General features: G+C 39.6%; 1 protein-coding gene across 5 annotated transcripts in view; it reads right to left on the bottom strand.

Annotated features, from left to right (window-relative positions):
• LOC137524995 (sodium channel protein type 2 subunit alpha-like) overlaps window positions 1-22,210 on the bottom strand; it is a 351,655-nt gene that overhangs the window by 116,145 nt on the left and 213,300 nt on the right. For 4 of the 5 annotated variants that reach the window (XM_068245607.1, XM_068245605.1, XM_068245606.1 and 1 more), the window contains 3 exons: window positions 20,229-20,606; window positions 6,505-6,640; window positions 3,267-3,505 (listed from right to left, as the gene is read on the bottom strand). In XM_068245607.1, the coding sequence (XP_068101708.1) occupies window positions 3,267-3,505; window positions 6,505-6,640; window positions 20,229-20,606 (753 nt within the window). The remainder of the gene's footprint in view (window positions 1-3,266; window positions 3,506-6,504; window positions 6,641-20,228; window positions 20,607-22,210) is intronic. The other variant, XM_068245608.1, reaches the window with a different exon arrangement.

Below are 22,210 nucleotides of genomic sequence, written 5' to 3'. Positions count from 1 at the left end.
ATAAATAGCTCCTGGAAATAGTAGCATGAAATGTGTAGGAAAAAAAGGTTTGTGTGGAATAGTGTTTGTAAGCATAGCTTTTATTTACAAAAGAGCTCCTGACTTCAAGTATACTTTAAAATTGTCTATGAAGAAAGTTTAAAAAGAAAAGTTTACCTCTTGCTGAAGACCTCAGTAACTTCTAGGGTAATCACTGTTTTCATTTTATTCTATCTGCCTCCCCATTTTAGGTTGGAAAAAGTCTTTTATCACCAGGGAGTAAGTACGGTTTCCTCACAGCATCCTACCCATCAAGTCCCCATGGATCCTCTTCAACTCCACTTATTGTAGTTGCCTCACAAACATTTTCCTTTCTTTTTAATTTCAATATATCAGCACGACAGCACTTAAAAACAATAACACAGATCTAGTCTGCCTAATTGCTTATCTCTGCTAAGTATAAATACTCTTGATTGCTTGTAGCCTTTTTATCATAGTCAGTTATACATTTTCTGTGGCTGTGCTTACAAATGCTTATTTTGTAGGTGGATATAGAATGACTCAGAAGATAATAGTCTTTTTCCAGTGTGACTATCTTTTTCTTACTTAAAAGTCCTTAGAGTGGACCTGAACTCTTGCACTAGACAAAAGGAAAGCATAGAGAAATGCACCCTGTATGTATTTAGAGAGTTTAGCCTGTCTAATCCCCCCTCATTTGTATCTAATCACTAGTTGTAATTTGATCCTCCCCTGTGTCACATGACTGCTTATGGCAGATAAGCATATAAGCCCATTTGAAAGCACAGTATGTTAACAATATGTCTGCTTCCATGAATCAGGAAGTAGAAACAGTGCAGATGTATTTTAGGATTCAAACCAGCTGTAACAAAGAAATGTTCTTTGTTTAAAGGTTATTATGCTGTTGTGTATCTTTTAGAGCAGAGAGGACATTCTGAGTTCAGGTCCGCTTTAAAGGTAGCCATACATCTAGCGATGATAGGCAGATTCACCAAGAGACAAATCTCTCTCTGATCGAATCTGACTAGAGAGATACGTTGGCTTCCCATACACCGCAGGCTGATTCCTGATTAATTTCATTCTGAAATTGGTCCGAAATCGGCCTTGTGACGCTGCATCCACCCCCCCCCCCCCCGCCAGTGCCCAGTGCAGTATACATTACCTGTCCGTGTCCGCCGCTGGCTCTGGACTCCGCCCATACACATGCCCCATGTGGTTGCCAGAGTACCGTGGGCGTGTTTTTTTACTTCATGCACACGCCCACATGTACGCCGGCAACCATGTGGGGAGTGTGTATGGGAGGAGAACAGAGCCTGGACCCAGCGGCGGTCACATACAGGTAATGTACACTGCACTGGACACCAAGAGGGGGTCCACAGTGGATATTAGGGGAGATAATTTAGGGGGTTTCATCATGTTTGTCGCTCGTCCCGATACGCTTACCATAACCGCTGCACACCCTATCCAGCACAATGGCTTGATAATTATTGAATTGGATGGTCGATTGGCGGGCCAGTAGCTAGATGTATTGCCACCTTTAAAGTCCAGTCAGAAATAAAACTTAAAACCCCTTTCCAGACATAAATAGAAAAAAATCTAATCTAACCGTTTGGTCATCAAAGTTCTCATATGTTACCCTTTTATGTGAAGTAAGGCTTCTGCAGCTAAAAAAAAAAAATAAGCTGAATCCAGAGACCAGCACTGTACAGCTTTTTTTCCACTTGCAGCATTTCTGATCTTAGTACAGTTATAAGGTCCTAGTTCTAAGATGACCAAAGCTATGGGGGAAATAACAAAATATTTTTGCAGGCTTCTAGGGCTGTAATAATATATGTAGGCTGCATAAAATAAAATGACATCAAGTTCATTGATGGACTGTTACAGGATTGAAATGTTTTTCACGCTCTAGAATTCATGCAACCAACAGTCAATATTTTACATGATAATTAAAAAGATTTTGTTATAATATTGCTGCATTTAATCCTTCTTTCTCATTAGTACTGAACAAGTCCTCAAGAACTAATATGTTCTAAGAACTTAATCTCATTTGCCTTTCACTACTGGTCCTTTGGACATCTGCGAGTCTCTTGGCTCATCAAGGAACATGCCTGTTTTATCATTGAGGAATGCAAGATTAAGACCTTTTTGAAGTTAAAAATTGATTTTAGCGGGGAATCTGGAATTCCCATTGAGCAAGGATATGGTATTTTCCAGGACTCTAGAGACAGCATTTATGGATCATCAGTTAGGACAGCAGGATAGGAAGGGCAGCATAAGATTGCATTATTCACTCTTTCAATGACTTATGGGTTTTGGAACCTCTTGTAGGACACACATTCTCAACCATATTCGTTCTGTGGCTTTCAATGTCATTGTGCTGTTGGGCCCACCAACTCACATTATGATTTTGCTTTCAGTTCCCTGAAATTAGATTCCTATTCTTATTTAGTCATATCTCATAAATCTGTGACCCAAAAATTGCTTGTGGTGGTGTATTAGGAGCCCAGATACTCAGGATCAGTACCTGATCTCTTATCTCTTGTAACTAAAGGTGGCCACTAACGGTCCAATTTCTAGAGAAAAATCGTTCGAGTGATCAGAAATTCTGATCGGAAGTGAAATTGTTCACTACACCATCAACGAACTAATATTTGCTTTCTATCTATCACAACCAACAAGAAAGTTCAAATTTTGGTTCGACGAAAAACCAAACGGACCACTGTTTTTATATTCGTTCATAATCCATTGTGCCCATCAACAGAAATTATTTACAACCAATTCAATCAGAATTTCTGATCGCTCGAACAATTTTTCGCTAGAAATTGGACCATTAGTGGCCGCCTTTAGACTAGCAACTGAACTGAGGTTGTATCAAAAAAAGAAATAATAATTCAAATGGAATTAAAGCCTGTCTTAACATACAATTAGAAAAAACGGAATCCCAACCCCTTATATATCCTAAACCCTACCTTTTACCCAAAGTAATGTCATCTTTGTAAAACTCACTCCCAAGTCATAGGAGCTTGTAATGCTGGCACGTGTATGGAGTGGCTTAATTTTACTGGGCATGTGCAGACTTTACTTGCGCATGTCCAGTACAAACAAGCTCATATTTGGACGGGAGTGCGACCATCAGAACAGATCCAACCAGCCTTCTTGTTCCTCAGACTACAGGTCTCCAGTACATTTTAAATTAGATTATGCAATGCTGTGGTTTATATATACACCTTTGGTTTTGTTTTGAACCAATACATTTTTTTCACACTTACCAAGTTTCCGGCACTGAGGACATAGTTAAATTCATCTGTCATCGGGTAATGCTCCATGGCCATGAATAACGTGTTTAAAACGATGCAGATTGTTATAGCCAGGTCCACAAAAGGATCCATTACAACTAGTTTCACAATATGCTTTATGCTCAGCCATTGGTCAGTGCAGTCCCAAATAAGGAAGGTGTTAGCAAACTTGTACCAGCATGGAGGACACTTCTGCCTGGACTCTTCAAGTTCTGAGTGAAAAAAATAATAATATATTGTAATATCTATTTTAAGATTTTTTTTTTAAGCTGGAAATTATTTTGATGTGTTTTGGCATGCAAAGCCCATCCAACTCCAAACACTTAAAGCAAATCTAAAGCATACCTGAAAAAAGATAGACACTCAACTTTGGATAGGGAAAGCTCTGGTTCCCATGGACCTCTCTACGTGCCCTAGGACCACCACTGCCCCCCCATGAAAATCTGTGCCTTCGGGTGTCCTCAAAAGGCTTTGGAAGAACTCTCACCACGGAATGTTTCCAAAGCATCCATTTTGCTCATGCGTGCTAGTGCATGAGAAGTACAAATTTGCTCATCTATGGGAGTGGTCGAGGATACGAATAATTCAGTAGCCTTCACAAGGATTTTCCGAAATTTGTCCAAATGACTTTCACAGGGGGATAGCAGTGAACCGAGGCCACAGAGAGAGGACCGGGAAGGCTCTTTGGGATCCAGGGCCTTCCCTCTCCATAGGTGAGTATCTAACTTTTTTCAGGCTCACATTAATATTACTTTTAGGAGGTTGAGTAGCGTGGCCCACTCCTTCCTAAAACCCTGGCACCCTGTCCTGCATTCCAAAATACCCAGTGACTCACCCACAACACCTCATAACATAGACATAACTCCTCTAATTAGAAAAGAATGGGACGATGAGCAGATGGTTCACATAGCCACTCCCAATCCCACTGGAAAGAACAGATATTGGAGATTAGGGATGGTCAGAATTACTAAATTTTGAATCCAACAAAATTCCAAAATTTTGCAGATAACTCAGAATGAATTCCAATTTTTGGGAATTTCGAGTTTGCATTGCTATATTGCTAAATTGTCATTTATTGATATTTTTGCACAAGCTATAAGGTTAGCTATGGTTAGAGTGAACGTATGAAAGCATGTTCACAGTGGGTTACAATTTCATTTAAATTTTCCCAATTTCAAATTTTCTTATTCATGTACCTTGAGCATACTCAGTAGACTTTGTTTGCAAAGTATGCACAAAGGTGTTTGAGAATTACACTTTGAATTACATTAATGTCATTTTACCCACCAATCAGAAATTATGTGTTGGAATTCTGTTAATTCCGAATTCTAACTTTCAGATCAAAATCGTGAAAATCCGATGTGAAAGGCAGAATTCGGAATTCAGTGAAATCCATGTGCTCATCCCTATAGGCATTGGGAGCACATGTCCTACGGTTCTCCCACAAGACACTGCAGGAGATCAGGCCACTGTGATGATGCTGTAGTCCACCTACAAAAGACCCCAAAGATGGGGCAGGAAGCTTATGGCATGACTTGGGTCAATCGCAAGCAGGAATGGGCTTTCGAGTAATTCTGAAAGCCACTCGGAATTGGAATGGTAATGATCACGGGTAAGGGGGGAGGGTTAACTTATCCAGAAGTCTGTAGGAGAGTGTGCGCTCCATTCCACATCATAGTTGAACTGTGAGCCGCGTTCCACGACTCACTACCGTACTTCCTCTTTCCGGCTTGAAGGAGGAAGCACGGTAGTGAGTCATGCAACGCGGCTCACAGTTCGGCTATGATGCAGAATGGAGCGCGCACTATCCTACAGACTTCTGGGTAATTTAACCCCCCCATCACCTGCGATCACACTTGTTTAATCAGCGCCTCATTACCATGACCATTACTCGAAAGCCTATCCCTGATCACGGGTGATTTAGAGAGTATGTGGGTTTTGTTTACGAAGGTGGCCACAGGAAAATTGGAGGAAGTGGCTTTTATTCCAAAAATCATTTATACCTATATCTATCTATCTATCTATCTATCTATCTATCTATCTATCTATCTATCTATCTATCTATCTATCTATATATATATATATATATTGGGATGCCTTATTCAACACATGCCAGAGTTCTCCCCTAAAGTGCTAGCATACGCATATTTAAAGACTGACCACCTGACTGAATTAAAATAAGGCTATGATCAATGATGTACTTGTAATAATGATTTTAGCTCTGTTTTAAAAATATATGCACAGAACGCTATAGATGTCCATAGTTGATCATTCAAATTCACCTGAAGACACAATCTGGAAGTGCGATGTCCAGTTGTGTAATAGGTAGTCTGTCTTTTCAAGCAAGCTGTTCCATTGATTGATACTGGGTCAGGAACGACACTTTTTTTCAGGGTTTCTGGTGCTTCTACTATGTCAATCATCTAACCCTAGCTGACCTCCTTTCTCACTGCTTATACGTAACTAACCTCTCCCTTCTTGTTCTCATTACCTACCCTTGTACCCCCAACCCCCCACCCCTGGTAATCCCCTTCCTAAGATGTAACCATAACTCCTCTTCCCATTATACAAGTTTTCATAACACCTGTTCCTGAACCCCTAACCGTAAGGGTTGGTTTCCACTGAGTCGGTGTGCGTCTTTTGGATGGTACACATCTGAATTACATAGCCATGCCATGCACGGCTATAGGGGTTCCTGTTCGTGCTGTGGGAAACTGCAGCATGCCATCCTGAATCACAGCAGTGTGATTCGCATAGTAAGACATAGCAGGAATAGACAGCAGTACGCCTGACTCACCTGTGGGGAAACGCTTCAGATTCAGGTTGGATTTGGCCCTAGTGGAAGTGGGCCCTTCGTGGTAAATCTAACCACACCATATTACATAACACTAAGCCTCCTAAAATGAAACATTTAAATCGAACACTTGGTGCCAAAGTTTACATGCTGATGCCCAAATTCATTGCTTCATTCCACCCAACTTGCTGAGTGGTGGTGGGTATTTTTGTTTTTTAGTGTAAGTATAGTAGAAATACCATTTTTTTTTTAAATGAGTTCTTACCATAGGTTGTGTCTAAACTGGGATTTAGGTATAGGACATTCTGACTTTACATCAGTAGATTGGGAACACCATGGCACAAATGCTTGCTAACTCCACATACACACCTCACACAATCCTGGAGGTTTTTTTTTTTTTAGCAAGCAGTACATTACCTTCCATTGTGTTTGTCAATATACTGGCCACACTCAACGCTCTCTGTCTCATCTGTGTGGGATCTTCCAACAGATCCATAGAAACCTGATAACAACTCGACTTCCGTTTCCTTATGTCAGTCTCTGTGGTGGTTCCCTGAAACAAAGAGTCCAAGTTATTTATGCCGAGACATCATTGTGGGACTTCATGTCAGCTGTCAGACACAAAGTCATTTACTAGTTCCAACCAATCATGATGCGCATTCAAAAGAAGACAACATCTAACTGGTTGCTCAGCTCTTCTGCTGAGTTCAGCATGGAACTCATTATTGGTGTATTATTATAGAGTCTCTGCATATAATACTTAAAGGTATAAATAGCGTGATGTGAGAGGAACGGGGAAAAATGAATACACAGCAACTGGAAATGAAACAGCAGTGAAAGTGTAACAGCAAGGTATAAGAGCATTTATACACAAAACATGTATATAAATCCATGGTCTGCTAGGCAGAACACTCTACAAAATGTGATAGGGGATTTTATTGCAACAAATTAAAGCTGAACTCATAATCATAAAAAATAATGTGATTCAGTCATGTATTCCATAAAGTATTGAAATATTGTATAGCTGAATTTCAGCCAGTATGATAACCCATTCCTTTGAACAGTAAAATTAGGACAGTGACTTTTTGAATGCTTGCTTGTTTACCAGATTTACCTCAGAGGAGCCTATAGGCACAGATGTCCTGGCGCCTTAGACTTTGCCCTCTAGGAATCTACAAACCCCTCCCCCTGAACCGCACTGCAAGTGTGCTGGCTGTCCCAGCTGTCACTTCTCCCTTACTTCCCTTGCCCATCATAGGTAGCTACAGGTGCCTCTTAGTATTAGGTATCCAGATGTATCCTCAACATTAAGTAGCTAGAGGGGCCCCTAGTATTAAGTAGCTAAAGGAACCTCAATATTAAGTAGCTAGAGGTGTCTCCAAGTATTAGGTAGCTAGAGGTGCCCCTGACTGGAGGGAGATCTCGTCAGTTGAATGCCGAGAGCAGGTGGAGTAATCTCTTATTTACTATCTCATCAGGACTCTGCATAGGGAAGGAAGGAGGGAGGGGAGTGGGCCGCCTTTCCATCATCAGGCGCCTATAGGCACGGGCCTACAGTGCCTTATGGGAAATTCGTCCCTGTTTATTTGTAAAGGAGAAATTGATGTCATGTGACTTCTAGATAGCATTTCCAGTATGGAAGGAGAGATGGGGTCCCTAATTCAATTAACTTTTTCTCCTAAGTTTACACCTTTTTGATATTTTCACACTTTATCAATAAAATGCCCTTTAAGCCACCAGCAAGCAAGAGAATACTCAGGATAATTTTGACAGGATTGTGTCACCTACTTTTAATACTTTTTCAATTACTTAAGTGCTGAAAAGCTATTTTAAACAAAAGTTTAAAAATGATCTCCTAGGAGAAAACTTAGGAGAAAAAAAAAATATTGAATTGGTGCCTTGTCTCTCAGGTAAATAACCCGCCACTTGTAAAAATCATTACACTGGTATGAGGATTGCTGACATTTTGAAGGTACATTACTACTAAAGTATTTCTGAAATTTTAAACCATATATAAAATCAAGACACTATTTATTTGGTATTTTGTGTAATTCTTACTTGAGGTCACTTTATAAAAAAATTTATATTTTTAGTAAGAAGGAATCGTGCCTATATTTTTGCAGTGCTCTGAAAGTCTCGGCCAGTTTTCAATCCATAGTGTTTGATTTGCAATGCCTTTTGCAGCATTACAATAAAATATAGAAAGAGCGACTAATCTAGCCTGGGCTGTGGCAGCTTTTCCTGCTTGATTTGCCATGCCTTTTGCAGTGTCACAATAAAATATAGAAATATCAACTACACTAGTCTAGGCTGTGGCAGCTTTTACTGCTCGATTCGCCATGCCTTTTGCTGCCACACAATAAAATATACTGATGACCACTGTGCTAGAATGGGTGGTGGCAGCTTTTCCTGCTGAATTCACCATGCCTTTTGCTGTGCCACAATAAAATATACTAATAACAACTACACCAGTCTGTAGCAGCTTTTCCTGCTCGATTTGCCATGCCTTTTTCGGCGTCACAATGAAATATACAAGTAATGACTGTGCTAGCCTGGGCTGTGGCAGCTTTTGCTGCTTGATTTGCCATGACTTTTGCTGCATTATAATAAAATATACAGGTAATGACTGTGCTAGCCTGGGCTGTGGCAGCTTTTCCTGTTTAATTTGCCATGCCTTTTTCTGCGTAACAATAAAATATCCAGGTAACGACTGTGCTAGCCTGGGCTGTGGCAGTTTTTCGTGCTCGATTTGCCATGCCTTTTGCTGCGTCATAATAAAATATACTGATGTAGACTGTGCTAGCCTGGGCTGTGGCAGCTGCTTGGCAACACTCGAGTGCTGCAGAATGAGCAATTAATCACCACCATAGGAAATAATCATTTGCCTCACTTTCCCTTGAGGCAGAAATTTCTGAACAGACTCGTTTAGAAGCTATTAAAGTCTAGAGTCATAAAGAGTGCATTTTTTTGCTATATTTTTAAGAGGGAGATAGACATGCAGCAATCGTCACAATAAAACAAAAATGACAATCTTTTGGATGAAAAACAAAATGAAAAAAGAATGTACACTCTTTTGGATGCTGCTGTTATTATTATTGTAACTCTCAGGGGTGAGATTTCCAGAACTCATTAATCCTATATATTGAATGTCATCTGTTTAGCACTGTGCCAGGAAAAAATACTCCCTTAAGGCAGGTAAACAGGTATTTGCTGCGACTTGGGCACTTCTGCGTTGAGTTGTATTCGGTATCTTTTAAAGATATAAATACTGTGATCTTAAATGCACTTTGAATGTGAAAGCAATTTGGCCTCAATTCACTAAGCAGTTTAGACTAGTCTACAGATGGTTTTTAGTCTAATGATGGTTTGGTATAATGTTTAGACCTGGTTTAACATTTAGTAATTACACAATTCACAAAGGCAAACAAGGAGTAACCACACCCACTTTTTCTGACAGAGATTAGACCAGCTGATTTCTGTAGGTAAAGTCATTCTGTGAGGTATTTTAGATGTGAGGATGGAACCTTTTGAATTAATTATGCAGGAGTTGAATTGTATGCAGATGAGAGCTCATCAAAGGAGAAGGATGTCAGCCATAGCTACTTGTTTGTGAATTACATCTTTTTGATCATTTCCCCTGCTTTACCCACTTAATTACCAAATGTTTTAGACCAGGTCTAAAACAGGTCTAAAACATTTGGTAATAGTGAATTCCCCTTTGATGCAACTGACCAAACCATCAGTAGACTAAACACCATCAGTACTAGTCTAAACTGCTTAGTGAATTGAGGCCGAGGCCCTATTAGTTTGGATGTGTACTGTATTGGCATTCTTAGTATACAAGTGTTGGTAAGGAGAAAGGAATATACTGAATCCTGTTCGGCGTTAGTGCACCCACCCTTGCCACAAGAGGGAATGCAGTGCGTTTCATAATTTCTGTTTCTTTCTGTCCATAAACCATTGATGAGAAGAGATGAGCTTGCCAAAATCTGGGATATTGCTTTACCTTGGAAAATACATTTTGCCAGAGGTGATTTTTTTCCCTACAATAATACAGTAAACTTTTTGCGAAGTATGCATTATAACAAAAATATACATTTTAGCAAAACTTTGGGCTAGTTCACACTGGTCGCTTTTTCAGCACGTTGCTGATTGCCAGAAACGAATCGAGAGGAGAATTGACTGGCAAAAACGAAACAGTGTATTCCCAGCATTAGACCTGCATTTCTAACACGGAATTCTAAACAGTGGTCATGTCAGTGTGACATAAAAGCTGCTTTCTTCTGCTGCAAAACAATTAATAATAGCTTCTCGGCCCTATTCTGGTATCAGCAGTATTTCCTCAGCCTAACAGAAGTGTTTTGGCTTCAGTTTCTTTTCAGAAAAGCCGCAACAGTATTTGACTGCTGTTCTACTGATTCTTTTGCATAGACAAAGTATTGATTTATTTGATTTATTAACCTCTGTATTGAAAATAAGCGACTTTAGACTATTACTATATGTACTCATGTTTATCTCAACATGGGGGTAATTCAGTGTGAGTTAATTTGCCCTTTAATGAAAGTAGCGCTACTGGCGTTGTAAAAGTGGCAAAAAATCTTTTCAGACCACACCATCGTATCACACCATTTTGATGTACGATATCGAAGTTCAGCTCTAATTTGTTTTAGGTGCACAAACTTAACATTAAAGCTGTAAAAAAGCATGATTAAAACTTGCCAAGCATACAATCAATGTGTAATGAAAGGAAAACTGAGCAAATTCAAGTTTCATTTTAAATTACAAATACAATAGTACTATAACTGTGTATTGCACTGTCATCATTTGAAGCATTATATTGAGTGTGAGAATATGAGAATATTCACAAAAATAAAGGAGCATAAGAAAATGTAATTTCAACCAATATATTGATGTCTATGTGCAGGCCTGGATTAACATCACAGGAGCCTATAGGCACAGATATTCTGCCACCCTAGATTTCACTCTCCACGAACCCAAAAACCCCCACCACAAGTGTGCTAGCTGGCCCAACTGCAACCTTTCTCCTACTTCCCCTGTCCCGCATAGGTAGGCACAGGTTCCCCTTAGTATTAGGTAGCCAAAGGTACCCTCAGTATTAAGTAGCTAGAGGTACCCCCAAATATTAGATAGCTAAAAGTGCCCCCAACTGAAGGGAGATCTTGTCAGTGGATTGCCGAGAGCCGGGTGAGTAACCTCTCATCTACACTCTGCTCAGGACTCTGCATAGGGAAGGCCGGATCAGCTGATTTCGGTGCGTGGCTCTAAGAGTCGAGCGCCGAAACTGGACACCCCATAGCAGCAATGCTATGCTTCACGGGGCGAGTAGCAGTAATTCGGGGCTCTGGCGTCTGCTATGCTGCGAGTAGCGGTAAGTCGGCACTCTGGCGGCTGCCAGACCCCGAATTACACCTCCCTCCGAATTGCGACAACTCGGAGGGGGAATAGTATTTAATGCCGCCTCGGAGTTTAGCAGCAACGGTGAGAGCTGTCCTTCAGCTCTCACCGCGCCGAACTGAGCGGCGCCGAAATAAGATGCACCCAGTAAGGCAGAAGGGAGGCACTAGGGGAGGGGGGTGAGCGGCCTTTCCATCATCAGGCACCTGTAGGCATGTGCCTACAGTGCCTTATGGAAAATCCAGCCCTGTCTATGTGAATGAGAAAACACATTTTCGCACAGACGAGGACATTCCTGGAAATGCATAGGCTGCTAATGAGGACATTCGGCTCTATTAGTTGGTGCAGAAGGTGTTTTATTTTTCTTATTTTGCAAAAGCTGTAGTGTTTTGGTTTTTTGGTCAGTTGACTGACATTTATAAATAGGCCCCAAGAGAGTTCAGCTTATTAGGAAACAAACTAAAGATTTGCTCCTGTGGACACATGCAAAAGGTGTCAACCAATCTTCAAAAAATCTCTATGTAAAAGAAAGGATGCTAGTGAGGCAAGCCAAAGCTAAGTACCTGAATGCCTCATGGGGCCTGATGCAGGAAACTCCGGTACTGCCCCCGCCCCCTCCCCAATTTTACTGTTACTAGTGCAGGGGGAGCACCGGCTTCTAAGCCTTAGAACCATGCGGGTTACTGGGTTTACATGCACGTTGCTATGTTAATGCACCGCATAATACCTGTTACTATAGCAATGCAAACGTTACCGTGGTAACACATGTGGTGCTAATGGTTAATGGCCAGTGCTCCCCCTGCACTGGTAATGGTAAAATTTGGTTTGCCACGGTTTCAGCCACATAGACTTTGCACTTATCTTAAAGTGGATCCGAGATGAACTTTTACACATTGCATAATTGGGTTCCTTTCATATTGTTTATGGGGCATTCCTCAAGCCAAATACTTTTTTGTTTGTGTTTTAATACTCTAATTCCGTATAAACTAAACAAGCCACGCCCACAGGTTTTCAGAGAGCCAAGGCATTTTCAGACAGTAGCAAGGGCTCATGGGAGCTAAGTCTGGGCAGAGGGGAGGAGGGAGGAGGAGGAGGAGGGATTCGGTTTTTTTGCTCAAGATGCAGATAAGCCTGCCTCTGTGTAATGTTTACAAACAACATGGCTGCTGTCATTGTATCACAAGAAGAAATAATTATATTAAAGCTGTTTGCAGCTAGATTTGCTGTGTAAACCATCTAAACTTTAGATAAAATATATAGACAAGTTACTTGTTATAGATAGTTTTTCATCTCGGATCTGCTTTAAAATATATTCAGTAGTTCCAGGACCTTTCGCTAGATATGGGTTTGAATTTTCTAAGTAATTGTTGCATCTTAATTTACATATTTGCCTGATTATAATTTTGCAAACTACTTTTTTTTTTTAAATGAGAACTTTATTGTCTTTTCTTATGCCTATTGAATTAAATTACTTTGTGAAAATGTATTTTCTCCACCCAGATATTTTTTTGCGTTTATTCTCATCTGTGTGAGAACATGTTTTGACATATTTATTTTTGAAAAAATATTCTCATTTGTGTGGAAATATGAAACCTTTGCGAAAATTATACTGGAACAAAAATGCCCATATTGATTCATCATTAGTTTTTGATAAGGAAATGTGTTGCACTGTGCAATTGATCAGCTGTCATGCTCTGAAATACTTCAATTTACTAACAAAAACTTGAATTTTGCTCACGTTTTCCCATAGTATACATTCTGCTTATGCCAAGATCTCTAACAAACATTGCATGAGAAATTGTAATTACATTGTGGTGTATAATGACTCTGTGCACCTGATTTACTAAGGCATCTCCAGGCCACAGATCATAAGCAAGTCTGCAAAACTAGCACATAAATAAGAACACTATTTCTTTCCATGGGGCCATGCTGAAATCCAATAGCCTGTAACTATTACAAATAATTTTCATAATATCTTTGAATTGTGATCCTCAAATTTCTGTATGAATGTCCTCCCAATAAATTTCAACCATTGAGGTTAGAGCAATACACTACTAGTTTCACTCTCTGAGCATTATATCTTGTCTAAATAGCTTTTTCAACAAGTTCCTTGCTGGGCCTGTGATCGGATTCTCAGATAAACAGCAGCAGTCAATAGGAACAGGGAAAAAAGAAAGAGAACACTCCTGCTTAGAACACGTAACTGAGATTTCAGGGTACAGTTAGATCTATTTATGATTGTTTTATATATATCAGTGATTTTTTATGAATGACACGCTGATATGAATGGCTTAAAAATGAGAAATTTAACTCTGTGGGAACAAGTCTAAAAATGTTTTTTTTGTTTTTTTTCAAAAAGAACTCTCATTTTTGAGAAAGTCGATTTCTAAAGAGGGCATGCGGTGACAGAGGTGACACAGTGGGGGGCAGAGGTGGCACAGAGGGGGACTCTGAAGGCACAGGGAAACAGAGGAGGACACTGGAAGCACAGGGGTGCATAGAGGAGGTACCATGGCGGTACTGTATTTATCTATCAAAAACAGATCTAAATATTATGCATAGTTAGCTAGTTGTAGCCCTGTTGTGAACATACAGAAAGCTATCCAGGAGATGCCCCAATAAATCAGATCTTTTGTGTAGGCAGCCATAAAGATGAGCAAATTCCACATTTCAAGAGACTTTTCATACCAATAACAAACAATGCAGAGAATTAATAGTTTAGGTGGACATCAAACTAGCGTTGTGTATATTATCCATCCTTCACTGACCAGATCTGCCAGTTTGCTGAACTGAGACTCTCCTCTAAAGCAGATGCTCACATTGCTTTTATTTTAAAGTGGATGTATAGCATTTTTGTTTTCAGTACTTTTTTTATAATAAGGAAACTGTAAAAAATCTCAAATGAAATGCTATTTCCTTAGAGCACCGTCTGCTGGTATGACTGGTAAGCTCTGAAAGTTATAGAAAGACTGTATTTTGCTGCTGTCCAGTAAAGGTAAAACAGCTCCATAGGGATATAGCATAACGTACCAAGTCTGGAGACTTAGTAAATATTTGTTTACTGCAACTGTAAAAGCAATACTTTCTTCTGCTCACAAAATATCAGTTGATAAAGAAGTAGCAAAAGAGAAATAGTTCTTTGCCATATTTCAAGTTTCCAGTTATACATTTTAGTTTGTTTTATGTTTTTCTACATTTAAATGCAAATAGTAAAACACATACAATAAAGAAGCACTATGCATTCACTTAAAAAAAAAACCCAAATGCTATTGTTTTACATGCTTCACATAAGTAGGCACCAGCGTCTTTACAACATTTCAGGGATCTTTTGAGGATTTTACCCCCTTATTTGTCTATAGACAAGTACAGAGGTCATATTGAAAGAGTCCCTCAAAAGTAAAGCAGGCCAGTGAGTGGCTGAATCATGCATCCACGCAAAATGAAAACATCATCATCATCATCTCATGAGTAGAGATGTTCAATGAGATGTAAATACATTCCTCTCTGTTACATGCAGATGTAAAACCATTTAATGATTTGGATTGGCTCAATTTCAAACTGCATTTAATCTGGATGCAAGCCAGAATAATTCCCATCTCATTGTCTCTATTCACAAATATTTACATGCAGTCATCAGACTGCCTACTTTTAAAATGAGTTTAATTTTAAAATCCAATGTTATCAGCAGTTCTGTTTTCTCTGTTCTGTGCAAACACCTTGTCCTGGGGAGCTGTTTACAATTGATGGATCTGAACTTGTCCGCCCATTAGACATAGTCCTAATCCACTATATGGATCCCCTATACAAAGCGCTGTGAAGCGAGCATCTTTCTCTGCAATGGGTTTATTTCTCCCTGTACTTGTCCTTAGTAGCTGTATGGGCCTGTTATCAACTGCAGAAGGCGGCTGGAGAATCAGTCACTCTGTTTTCTGCTAGCAAGTTCTTCCTACAGGAAGCCAGAACAATTGATTTAACAGCTCTCTTTAGAAATAACATTTTCACAAAACTTAAAAAACAATTTTTAATGTTTTCAACTAAAATATCTGATTGAATTTCCCATTTTGAGGACATTTTTGATCAATTTTTCTGAAAACGGAATGGTGTATGATAGATTGTCAATATCTTGATCCCAGCTAGGGCGCTATCTCCCCGTGTCCGAGTGGGTTTCCTCCAGGCACTCCAATTTCCTCCCACACCCCAAAAACATACAGATAAGTTAATTGGCTTCCCCCTAAAATTGGCACTAGACCACGATATATACACTACATGATACATGCATGGAAATATGACATATGACTATGGCAAATATAGATTGTGAGTCCCTCTCAGGGACAGTTAAGTGACAAGACAATATATGTGCTGCGCTACGGAAGATTTTAGCGCTATATAAATACTAAATAATAATAATATCTTGTTTGTTCAAAATCGATGAAAAATTTAATACAGGTATGTAATACATTGGCCAGATTTTTCAAATGTTCCAATCAATCTAAAAAAAATTGATTGTAATTCTCAAATGAAAAAAAAAATAACAAAAAATTATTTATATATATATATATATATATATATATATATATATATATATATATATATATATATATATATATATATATATATATATAAAATTGTATGGTGCGTGGCCACCTTAAAAGAGAGCTAGATAGAGTTTTTATAGAGAGCTGGATGCCTGATGCAAATCAATATGGAAATAATGTGCTCTAACCGTTAAAATTGTCACACCACATTTTTCTTCTGATTCAATTCCAGAATTATTTCTAGTGAAGCCAGTGGAAGGATTTTTTTATATACTCTAAATCTCACTTGTTAGGCACACTAGTAGGAATTTTCTGTTGCTTTTGGTAAGCTAGGTTTCTCCACATGCATAATTTATACTCAATGGCTAGTCTGACTATTTTTATGATTTATAATATTACTATTTATTTATGTATTTATTACATAAAAAACAGCATTATAACCCCTCACTCTCTCTCTCTCTCTCCCTCCCCCCTTCCCTCCAACAAGCCTCCTTTTCCCTCATGCAAGCTGGTCAAGCTTGCTAAACCTGAATAAACCTGAAGGCGTGCAGCACTGCCACCTGAACAATACCAGCCCAAATGATTCTTAACATTAAGGACTCAAAAAACCCTCCCACAGCAACCTTGTGAAATAACAGTCAGGCCTGGAACCCACTGAAATCCGCAAAACGCAACCGCTAGCGTTTTGTCTGAGCGGTTTGCAAGCGGATTCATGCGCGTTTTCGGTCGCGTTTTGCAACAGTGTATTTTTTTGCTCAGCGGTTGTGCAGCGTTTTGCGTTTCGCGTTTTTATCCTGATTGGTCCTGTGAATTATTTTTAATTTTGTTAGTGTGCTGAACCGCAAAACGCTAGCAAAACCGCTCAGTTTAGGTTTTGCTGAGCGTTTCTGCTAGCGTTTCAATACTTTACATTGAAGCGCTAACGCTCCCAAAATGCTGCAGGTCCTGCGTTTGCGTTTCTGGGAAACGCAAACGCTCCTGTGGAAGTTGCCCCATCCATTAACATCAGCTGAGCGTTTTGGCAAAATGCTAGCGTATCGCAGCGCTGCCAAAATGCTCAAAAAAACGCTCTTGTGGGTTTCAGCCCTGAAACTGACCTAGTCAACAAAAGTGTCTATCCTGAAATAAGCTAGATGACTTTTGACCTAGGAAGGTCAGGTTAAAACTTTCCCTAATTTGCCCTTATTTTTGATGATAAACAATGTCAATCTGTCTAACAATCTAAAATAAACAAAAAAAGGTCAGACTGATAAAAAAAATGGTTTTCTTTTCATTTTGTTTTTGCTTTAGCAAGTTTGCACAGTGCTATATTACATTTGCATCATGAATTAATACATTAGCATGCAGACTGTCGCTAGCCCTAAACGCTGGCAAGAATTGCAATTGAATGAGATCTCAGGGGTCCGCATACTACCAGTATACAAATGCCCCTGCTGCAGCTGTCAGCCCAGCAGGATGGCACTCCATAAACCTACAAGGGCAAAGTATCTGCAGAGAAAACAGGACATAATTGCTGATAACATTAAATTGAAAAGTTACACTGCCGATGATAGCGAACAATATGCTGATTGCATGCAGGTCACGGAAGTTACATTTTGAACAGTCCGCTGATCCTCGAAATGGTTCCAATCTGTTAGCTGGTCAATTACGGTATTTGCTCAGACTAAACAAACATTAATATAATAATGAGATACATCCACACAACAGTGCATTGTTTGCTCATCTTTAGATCTTGGCAATGACACAGGAAGCCTGGGAGAGGTCTAGCGGGAGCAAAACTGAAATATATCTAAACTGCAGGAACAGTGCTGAGTGAAGGGAAAACATGACAAATTCTAGTGATGGCGACTATATGCAGAGCGTAAGGTTAAATGTCTCTTATAACAAAGCCTTTACAGATTGATTTTGAAGGGTCTGTGCTAGGGCAAAAATAAAAAAATAAAAAACAGCCAAAATAATCATTTTAAATTCCTGCTCACCCATTTATGAACATCTCATCATAGAAATGGCTGATTGTTTGTGTTGCTTAAAGTATGCCTTTCATTAGGACATTTTGTTAATGAACCATGTACAGAAATGCGTGGCTGCTCAGGAGATACAGCCACTTCCTGTTAACAGCAGTTTCAGTCTTCTTTCTACCACCAACGAAGTGATAAAAAAGCAGGTCAGATCTTCTGTTTTCCCATTCTCTCGATCGGAAATCAGCTTTCCACGGGAGAAATCCGTATGCAGAAATCATAATTCCACATTACCGAGATGGAGAAATTTTAGGACAATCGCAAGACTCGGAAGCATTGGACCAATCAGAGCATGCAGAATTGTACTGTGGAAATCAGATTACCATGGAAATTTTAGACCTATCTGAGAACTGGGAAGTATTAGGCCAATCAGAGAAATACATCTGCAAGAAATAGGGGATTCTGCATAAAATATTTTTTTCTTACAACTAACTAATTCGATTGATAAAATAACAAAATAAAAAGCATTTTGCAGAAATTGGAAAAAAACCTCGGAAAGTGGATATTCGTTGGAATTGGACATTTCCCAACCATCCTTATGCAGGAATACGGAGAATGCAGTTTTAACAAGCTGCTGAGCATTGCGCTGACATCACAAACAAGATGGCAGCTTCCATGCAGGCAGAAAAAAAATGCAGCAAAAATTACCTGTGGTAAACTGTGATAGTGAAAGCATAAAGTAGTAACGATGCCTTGCCTAATGCACTAAGCTATCCTGATAAGCAGTGATCAACAAAAATAATATTCACCCTGTATGCAAACTGATTTTGACCAGGATGCAAAAAAGTACAGGGGCAAATCAGAACCCTGAACTAACGATCAATTAACTGTTTTCCTGTGAACAGATATTTGCATACAGAGCGAATGTTTACTTCATCCCAACTCAAGAGCTCTTACTGTAGATGGGAAGGATAAGATGGTGCTGAGCCTTCTAAAAAGTACACAGAGACAAAACAGGAGCCCAGATAGGTCAGTATAAAATGTAGTTGGGCTATGGGGACTGAGCTATATACTACTCTCAAGTGTGGGTTGCTTTTCAGAGCAACCAGCCGTTAAAGCATGTACAGAAGTCCTGTCTCCACTCAGATGTTTTGGATGAGCCTTCTGCTTGTCACTCCCTTTAGAGAAAAATGAGTAATGGCTACCTGCCTGATAACAGTGCTGGGGGCAAAAATGGATCACCTCCAAATGAGGGTGTAGAAAAATGATGGGGGAAAAGAGTCACCCAAAAGAGGATAAAATGGCACCTCAGAGATCGTCGCTCAGAGCTTTTCTCTTTATTGCTTTTGGCACAAATTTTGACACGAGGAAGTGGGTTATATACCACGAAATGCATCACCATTGTCTAAAGCCATTGTCTGAGTAAACCCAGTTTTACTATTACACTTCTTGTCATTCTTGAGGTAAGCCACCTCTTCAATTCCTTCTATATTGATTTTAATTCATTTTATCCTCTCTTTGGCATCTCTTTTACCCCATCGCATGAGATCTCACCGATATTCCATTCCTCGCATTGGCCATGACACACAACACTTTTTCTCATGTGTTTTCTCACTCTGGATATTTTTTGCTGTATATACAGTAATCATTTTTCAGTGTATAGCTAGAAAATAAGCTCTCAAAGCAAGTCACTTCATTAACTAAATTCTTTTTTGATTTCTAGTGTTTTAAAAAAAATAAAACAACAAAATAAGGGGGAAATAACTCATGAGATAACTATAGTACATCATGGCCTTTAGCTGACTAACCAGTGGCGTAGGGGCCCTGAGGTCTGTAGCTACGCCACTGTGAATAACACCTTTCCAACCCACTTCCTCTGGCTAGGTGACTTTTGTTCTTGCTGTATTTTTATACAGGTAAAAAGTTGAAAAACAGCCAGCAGCTTGCGTCTAGGCCATACAGAAAACGGAATCTCGGAACAAAGTTTGTTAGTCATTGCAATTATAACGAATCCAACAGTGAGCCTTATGATGTGGACTGTTCATAAACAAGTTAAGTGGAAGAAAATCTATTTTGGCTGCCAAAAATTAGGTACCACTGTCCACGCATGAAACCTGTATTCTGTGAAAACCAACCAGCATACACTGCCAAAGGATCCGGCTTTGCTTTGGAGAGATTACGAATTGTGGGTATTAAAGTCCCACAACAAATAGACTACTTAAAACTTCCTTACATTGTCATCAGAAGCTGGTTTTATTATCACCTCTGGCAGAAGTAGTCCAACAGGCGATGTCGGGACCGATGGACCACCCAGCAGAGAGACCACTCCATTGCAGTCCACCGTGCTGTGCATCTTCCCATTGGCTGGAAGCATGGGCATGATCTTCGAGGATTTGCTGGCTTGGCTTATCGTGCTGTTCCGCCTTTCTCCGTGCCTGTTTGGTACAAACAAAGAGCCTCTTCTGCTTTCATTGTCCTCAAAAGTGCTGTGTTCATCGTCTGCAAAATCGTTCTCTGAGCCCATGTCTTTTGCCCGATTCCTGAAACTGAAGAGGCTGGCTCTACTGTTACGTCTCGGAGAAAATAGTGACCCTCGGATGCTCAACAAGGACTACATAATAAGGGGAAAAATAATAGCATTATTAATTATGATAAAAGATATCAACATAAAACACTCGGCAAGAAGTTACTGGAAGAACTCTGAAGTTGGAATATACAGTTCAGTAAAATAAATAGATAATAGGTGTGCTAAAAACCAACATTTCTGGATTTATACCTGGCTTGTCAAGGACATAAAGGAATAATTTGCATAAGAGTGTCTTTTTGCTCAGCTGAAAGAATACCTAAGCTAAAAATGGCAGAGCCTGTCATTACAGGCTCTGCCTTAATGATGGAGGATTGATGGGGTGTTAGGGTTAAATACTTACCTGTTCTGGTATCATCCATCCGGGTAGGTGATTGCTCCGCTTTCTTTTAAAGAAAGGACCATGGCGATTTTTTTGCCAAGATCACTGCTGAGACTCTGACCACACCCATCTGAATTACTGTGGCCTGCTCCAGCTTGAAATCCGCTGCCTCATTGGTGGCTGCCGAGCTAGAGGTGGGCCATGCCAACACTGGTGAAAGTTTTTGAAGTGCTTTAGCCGTGACTGTGACCTGAAGACGTTGGATCAGGAAATTATTAAACCCTAACACCCCCCAATATGTCCTCATGAAAAGTGTTTTGGTTATCTAATACATACCTCAAAGGATTTAACCTAGTGGCTTTTTAATACTTGTCCTTAAATGAAGTACTCCTTATCAGCACTCTTATCAAGTCCGTCTCACGAAACAATAATAATTTAAACCTTGCACTGACGATGGCCAAAATAGCATAAAACAACTGTCTGCTAGCTGGATTATGAAAGAGGTAAAGTAAAATTAATAGGCTCTAAACTACCAGTACTAAAAGGCATTAAACACGATTTGGATATTCACTACTAGTCGACTCACTATAACACATGTATTACAGAGAACACTTGTTGGCCATGCTAAGCTGAATACTGTTATAGAAAGGGAAATCACATTGAAGAGCTAAAGAGCTGGGATCTCCACTCTACTATTATCACAAAAAATTCAACCCCTCCCACCAACACTAAATCTAAATATAAATACAGAGAATAGCTCAGAGGGGTTTCATTGAGGAAGGTTACAGCATGTCAACAGTATGCGTGCAACCCAAAACAACACTGTTAAAAAAATGTAAGCTTTGTTGTACACAAGTTAAAAAAAAACCTGCAACTCCAGCAGTAAAACATTTCATAATTCCTTTTGATGGCCTATCCCCTGTATGTAAGCCTTGCCTCTCAAGTCTTCAAGACAAGCTTTATGTCACTACTCCCTACGGACACCTCATTTGTTGGAGGATGAGTATGGCCTTTAATGTACATTTGGGGAAGCTATAAGGCATTAGCCAGTGACTAAAGGTCCATACACACTTACTACTTAGGCCCCCTTAACTCATTAGCAACTTTGGCAGAACTCGTTGTGCTCCAAATTGTTGAAAAGCTTTGATCTCTTTCTACTAGCAGAAAATATAGAATCTGAAAGCAGAAGTCCTCTGTTGTTGTCTCACACTGACCCCCTAGTGACAAGTGGCCATAAATACACAATTACTAATTAAAAGCAGGGACATGTAACAAATAAGAAAACAAATGTGCTAAAATAAATTGGCCT

The sequence above is a fragment of the Hyperolius riggenbachi genome, chromosome 7 (assembly GCF_040937935.1).
Source record: "Hyperolius riggenbachi isolate aHypRig1 chromosome 7, aHypRig1.pri, whole genome shotgun sequence".
NCBI classification, from domain to species: Eukaryota; Metazoa; Chordata; class Amphibia; order Anura; family Hyperoliidae; genus Hyperolius; species Hyperolius riggenbachi.
This window is presented reverse-complemented; position numbering and strand designations above follow the sequence as displayed.